Source organism: Populus alba, chromosome 12, assembly GCF_005239225.2.
Source record: "Populus alba chromosome 12, ASM523922v2, whole genome shotgun sequence".
NCBI lineage: Eukaryota > Viridiplantae > Streptophyta > Magnoliopsida > Malpighiales > Salicaceae > Populus > Populus alba.
The window spans coordinates 1,121,709-1,128,915 of NC_133295.1; the positions used below are offsets into that span (position 1 = coordinate 1,121,709).

The 7,207-nt window shown below is 30.8% G+C and overlaps 1 protein-coding gene across 1 annotated transcript; it reads left to right on the forward strand.

Annotated features, from left to right (window-relative positions):
- The first annotated feature begins 841 nt into the window (after positions 1 to 841).
- Positions 842 to 3,756, forward strand: LOC118046678 (receptor-like protein 9DC3). Its single transcript, XM_035055656.2, has 2 exons — positions 842 to 3,374; positions 3,540 to 3,756. Exon 1 carries the CDS (start codon positions 1,163 to 1,165, stop codon positions 3,350 to 3,352), a length of 2,190 nt encoding a protein of 729 aa, XP_034911547.1. The 5' UTR covers positions 842 to 1,162; the 3' UTR covers positions 3,353 to 3,374; positions 3,540 to 3,756.
- The last annotated feature ends 3,451 nt before the right edge of the window (positions 3,757 to 7,207 follow it).

The window sequence follows — 7,207 nt, forward strand, 5'->3', positions numbered from 1 at the left end:
AATGGTTTTATCAACTTAACATTTTTTTTATATTGAAATAAAATGTAGGACAACTTACAGCGTAGTGCACCTATATAGTATTATCTACTGTTAAAAACATGTCAATTCTGGAAATTAATTGTGCCATTTTTCCAACACTCTTGGATGGTCAACGAAGGGACCACTTACTGGATAGCATATCCAGGTTTCCGACCAAGTGATTGGTTTTCCCTTGTTGATGCTGGAAAAGAAAGATGGTTTAGGACATGTTATTTTCTGAAAATTATTTTTAAAAAATTATTTTTTAAAATTATTTTATGTTTATTTGTTATTAAAAAAGTTGGTCAATGAAAAATACTTTCCAATCAAAAAAAATTTGGTTTGGTTTCAAAGAAAGTGTTTTCCTGAAAAATTTGGATGGAAAACACTTTCTGGAAATTGTGAAAAATTTAAAAATATCATATTATTTGCTGATTATATCAAATTTGATCCTCAAACTTTTAATTGCTATATATATTTTGTTTTGAATATTTATTTTTCAATTTCATCTCTTAAAATTTAATTTTTATATTAACTTTGGTTCTTATTTTTATAATTTTTATTTGTTTTTTCCTTATCATTTTTTTATTGAAATTTTTTTTATTTATCAAATTTGATCCTTATTCTTTTAATTAATTGTTATTTATTTTATTTTAAAATAATTTATGAAATGTTAATTATTATTATTTTAATTTCTTCGTTTTTAAATTTTTTTTTTAAATTTAATTTCTATTATTTTAATTATTATTTATTTTATTTAAAATAATTTATAAAATTATATTTTTCCATACACAACATATCCTGAACTTTCGTTTTCCTTGTTGATGGTCAAGGCAAGCTTCGCAGAAATTTCATTGCTAAATACAGTATAGAAAAACATCTCTGCACTAAGTTGTTAGTGCTCAAGAAATTTCATTTCTTACACAATTTTTTTTATATATAAAATGACTTTGGGGTCAAGAAAAAGGACAGACCAAGTTGTTAGTACTCAAGGTTGTTTGTTTGTTTTACTACAGAAATTGAATGAACAGAAGAATCTAAGATTGGTTTGTCTATAAATACTACTAATGGTTCCTTTCTTTATTTCTCATCTCTCCCCAATCGTTCAGCATTCCAAATACACTTTGAATCCTGAAGAGCCAACATGAAGTTTTCATTATCCCTCACTCAATTTCTCTGTTCCATTTTGTTTCTCTTCCATTTTCATACAACAATTTCATCATCATTCTCCTCAAATTACTCCTCTTCTAATCATTTGTGTGCTCATCACCAAAGTCTTTCTCTGCTTCAATTCAAACAATCCTTTCCTATTCATAGTTCTGCTTCTTCGAAGCACTATTGTCAATATCCCTTTCCAAAAACAGAGTCATGGAAAGACGGTACAGATTGCTGCTTGTGGGATGGGGTCAATTGTGATATGAAAACCGGGCAAGTCACTGGACTGAACCTCTCTTGCAGCATGCTTTATGGCACCCTCCATTCCAATAATTCTCTCTTCTCTCTTCATCATCTTCAGAAGCTTGATCTCTCTTTCAATGATTTCAACTCCTCCCATATTTCTTCTCGGTTTGGCCAGTTTTCCAATCTGACACATCTTAATCTAAATTCTTCTAATTTCGCAGGCCAAGTTCCATTAGAAGTCTCCCATCTCTCCAAATTGATTTCTCTTGATCTCTCTAGAAACACCGATCTAAGTGTAGAACCAATTTCTTTTGACAAGCTTGTTCGAAACCTAACCAAGCTTAGAGAGCTCGATTTGAGTTCTGTAAATATGTCTTTGGTCAATTTTAGTGGTCAGATCCCATCTTCATTTGGAAACCTTGTGCAGCTTCGTTACTTGGATCTCAGTTCCAATAATTTTATGGGTCAGATTCCAGATTCTTTCGCTAACCTAACCCTGCTCGCACATTTAGATTTATCAAACAATCAACTCAATGGGATGATACCATCCTTTTTATTTGCTCTCCCTTCTTTATGGAATTTGGACCTTCATAATAATCAATTCATAGGCAATATAGGTGAATTCCAACACAATTCATTGCAATACCTTGATTTGAGCAAAAACTCCTTGCATGGTCCAATCCCAAGTTCAATTTTCAATCAAGAGAACTTGGCAGTTCTTATTCTTGCATCCAACAATAAATTGACATGGGAGGTTCCTTCTTCAATTTGCAAGTTAAAATTCCTTCAAGTCCTGGACCTTTCCAACAATGGCTTGGGTGGTTCTGCACCACAATGTTTGGGAAGCTTCAGCAACAGACTCTCAATTTTGCATCTAGGCATGAACAATCTCCGAGGCACTATTCCATCAACATTTTCAGGGGGAAGTAACTTGCTATATCTCGACCTCAGTGGCAATGAATTAGAAGGGAAAATACCGTTCTCTATTGTCAACTGCACACAGCTGGAGTTTCTTAATCTTGGTAACAATAAGATTGAGGATAAATTCCCCTATTTCCTTGAAATGCTTCCGGAGCTAAAGATTCTTGTTCTAAAATCCAATAAACTCCAAGGTTTTATGAAGGGTCCGACTACTTTTAATTCCTTCTCCAAATTACGTATTCTTGACGTGTCTGAAAATAATTTGAGAGGATCATTACCAGAAGATCTTTTCTATAGTCTTGAAGATATGATGAGTCTCGTTAATGATATGATTTCCAAGACGACAAGAAATTACCCTAGGTACACCTATTCAATAAAAATGACATGGAAAGGGTTTGAAATTGAGTTTGTGAAAATCCAAAGTTCCCTCAGAGTAGTTGATTTATCAAGTAACAGTTTCACCGGTGAGATTCCAGAACCAATTGGAAAGCTTCAAGCACTTCAACAGCTTAACCTCTCTCACAATTTCCTTACGGGCCATATCCAATCATCATTACGGTTTTTAACCAATCTAGAGTCATTAGATATGTCTTCAAATATGCTTACGGGAAGGATTCCTGTGCAGTTGACAGATCTAGCATTTCTTGAAGTCTTAAACGTTTCACAAAACAAACTGGAGGGGCGCATACCTAGGGGGCGTCAGTTCAGCACATTTGATCCAAGCTCATTTCAAGGAAACTTGGGTTTATGTGGAATTCCACTGCCAACAAAATGCAACAATGGCGTGGTACCACCATTATCGCCATCAAACTTTAATGAAGGAGATGGGTTTGGATGGAAAGCTGTGGCAATGGGGTATGGATGTGGGTTTGTATTTGGAGTCACAATGGGTTATATTGTGTTTAGAACAAGACGACCTGCATGGTTTCATAGGATGGTTGAACGTCAGTGGAATCTGAAGGCAGGAAGAACAAAGAAGAATGCTCGCATGTATGGTGCAAGAAGAAATTAAAAAATGCATTTGGTAAATTCAAGTAAGTTTTGCAAGCTTTTGACATTTTCAGTTTTTATTAGCAAAGTTTGTGTGATACTATCTTTTCTTTGCTATTTCATTTGATAAGTCTAACATTTCTAATTCTATGAGTATAGAACTATAAGTATTCATGACTATAGTTATATGTTTTTTTTTTTTTTTGCAGCACAATTTCAATGAAGGTTTTACCTCACGAGATACCAAGTAGAGTTGATATTGGAACAACAATAAAGTGGCAGATTCATAGTACTGGATTTCTGTTGTTCATTTTTTTTTTTTTTTTTACTTCTATGAAAAAAAGTCAAAGAATGTAATAGTTAATGTATGTTGTAGTTTATGTTAAACTATAAAATCATGCCTTATATTACCAAATCAATATTAATTAGTAGAGAGAAATAGAACAAAAACAATAAAGAAATTAAGAACAACAAATACAATAAATTTCTTTAAATGTATAAAAAAATATTTTATAAGTGATAATACTAGTTTTGAGGCACGCCAAAATGAACTGGTATAGAAAATTTTAGTATCAAACGAAGATTTGGAATTAATTTCAGAACGGTATTGTAAACCTTGATTTGAAGAATTGTATCCACCTTATCATAAAGATTCCTTCACATTACACTCCTGACCTGGAAATAACAAATATTTCGGTTCTCAATTCTCTCTCTGTTCAAGCAATGAGACAATGGTAGGGAAAAAGGGACTTTATTCTGCAGTAGCACTTCTCCAATCTTCCTGGTGATTTTGCAGGTTTTGTTGCTGAGTTTAAGGCTTTTAGGCCTCTAGGAACTGTGTTGTTACTTATTTTTAATCCTCACATTAAAAAAAAATATATTCATAAAAAACCAAAAAATAATAGCAATGAGAAGAAGATATCCAAGTTTAGAGTAATTGAGGAATGAATTAAATAGTTCAGAAAGAACAAGGATTGTGCTGTAAATGGTGCTAAAATGCAGGGGTCTAATTACAAATTATCCAGGTGCTTGATTATAAAATTGTGAAACCCCAAGGACCAACAACCTCACATCTTCGTCTGTTTCAGTTACCAACAATTGTGCGTAAAAGTTTCAGCGCCATCGTCTTCGTCTGTCTCATTTACAGGTAAGTTTCATACATTCTTCCCCCTTTGCATTTTAATTACATAGGTACCATGCATCTTTATTTATAATTAACTTCTTCCTGTGTAGGCCTGCTGGGTCCAGCCCTGTTACATGGACCGAGCTGGATCCAGCCCAAAAAAAAAATAAAAAAACAGAAAGATTAGTGGTTTTATCGCTTATTCATTTTGTGGTTTGTATTTTTTATAAAAATATAAATTTGGTATATTAAAATACTTGATTTTCTAAGAATTGTGATGTGTGTGTATATATATATCTGAAAAATAAATGTTTTATTTTTATATGTATGACTAAGTTTCTCAAAGATAAAAAAAATATATATATATTATTGTAATTTCATACAACATAGAAAATTAAAAATATGTCTTAGCATGTATTTGCGGCTTTAATAACAAGTTTATTAAAGTCACGAGAACTAAGTCAATATTTCAAAAAAAAAAATATTTTATCTTCCTTTTTAATATCTACAATTACAAACTTACACGTAAGATATATTCCTAATATTAAATAAAAATTAGTTTTTTTTTTTTTTTTTTGCAATGATTAGAATGGTTAGATTTTACCTTGCAAAATAAGAATCTCCTCATTAAGAAAAGCTTTTCTCGAATAATTGACAAAAAAAAAAAAGCACAACAATACCTTAGAATATATGAAACAATTAAAGAATACAGCTTATCTTAGATAGGGTGTGCTTGGGATACTAATATTTTTTATTTACGTAACTATTACTTGTACCTGATCTTTCAGACCAGTTGGCATTTTTAATAATCAAAATACTAGATAACGACTCCCATTATATTTATATAAAGATAAAAAAATAAAAATAAAAAAACTTGGAATTCTTATCTCCCTATTTTTCTGGGATACCAACATTAAGAGTGGATGCTATCGCCTTGACACCAGACATGTGTCATACTGTGCTTGAGAATAATCTGCCCCATAAAGATCCATTTGATCTGATTGAAGGAAGTGCTATTTGGAAATTTGGCTGTGGAGTTTGTTAATTGTTCAATAAATGAGCAGAAGACAGCTTCTGCTCCTTGCTGTGCTCCACTTGAAGTTGATTGAATGCTAGCAAATAGGTTAATGGGCCATAGGCATTGTGGATTTTCTTTTATATTATCCCTCTCAAAGATCCATTTGTTTTGTCCCTTCCCTTTTCTCACAAATTTAATGATATCTTACTTCACGCAAAACTATTACAAAAAGCTTGTCAAAGTATACTTTTTCCTGTACTTGGACAAGCTTTTTGTACTCTAATCATTGAGCCTAAACATGTTTAAGGTTTGTCTCATGTACCATGTAATATTAATATTGCGTTTGATATGAGATTAAAAATTATAAGGAAAATGTTGAGGTGACAAAATAAAAAATGAAGTGTAAAGAACTAAAATGAGTTAAAAAGATGAAGTGTTTAAGAATTTAGATAATGATGAGACTTGTAATAAATTAGATTTATAAATTATATTAATGGATATATACCACGCACCTTAATAGATTATGAATTTAAATATAATAAACGATGAAAGATGAGATACATACATAAATAAGTAATAAATTAAATATGAAGTGAGAATCGCTTCATTTCAAAGAAGGGTAAGGTTCCTCTTTCATGCTTGGAGGGTGACATTTAATCCCATTTATATTGAAACGTTACATCTTCAATATTTCTCCCCCTCTATAATTTGCATCGAACATGAAGAGGAAGAGGAGTGAAAAATTAATAGATAAAAAAGGTGAGATTTTATTTATTTTTCCTTGTACCAGATATAACCTAATTAAAAAACAAATTTTGAAAAAGAATTGGGATCATGATGAGACTTGTAATAAATTAGATTTATAAATTATATTGATGGATACAACACACCTTAATAGATTATGAATTTAAATATAATAAATGATGAAAGATGCGATACATACATAAATAAGTAATAAATTAAATAATTAATTAAATATGAAGTGAGAATCGCTTCATTTCAAAGAAGGGTAAGGTTTCTCTTTCATGCTTGGAGGGTGACATTTAATCCCATTTATATTGAAACGTTACATCTTCAACATTTCTCCCCCTCTCTATAATTTGCATCGAACATGAAGAGGAAGAGGGTGAAAAATTCATAGATAAAAAAGGTGACATTTTTTTTTTCAACCTAAAAACAAAATTTTAAAAAGAATTTGACCGGGTGACTATTTTTTTTCTTTTATTAAAATGATATTATTTTAATTTATTAAAAAAATTAAAATTGATTCACGTAATCTAATGACCCGGTCAAAATTTAAAATTCAAATCAACAACCAAATCGAATTTAAAAACAATAATTTTACCTCATGAGATACGAAGTGGAGTTGACATTGGAACAACACTTAAGTGGCAGATTCATAGAGCTGGATTTCTGTTATTCATTTTTTTTTTCAGTTAATTGGGTGTAACTTCTATGAAAAGAAGTCAATGAATGTAACAGTTAATTAACAGATGCGAGGAGTTCATTGTTGCCCTCCTCATAAAGCATGTTTACTTGAACGTTTTTTTTATATTTGCTTTAAAAAAAAAATTTGATTCCATTCTTCAATGGGTTTACTTATTATAGTTTTATAATTCAAATCACTAATTTTATACTTTAATATTTAATTAATTTAAAGTTAGATTTTATAATTGTTTTTAGCTTACTTTTTATTAAATTATCTTAGTCTCATTACCTGGATAATGAGTTTGGTG

Excerpts from the sequence above, each read along its gene's own strand:
- LOC118046678 (XM_035055656.2), top strand. The coding sequence starts at position 1,163 with ATGAAGTTTTCATTATCCCTCACTCAATTTCTCTGTTCCATTTTGTTT.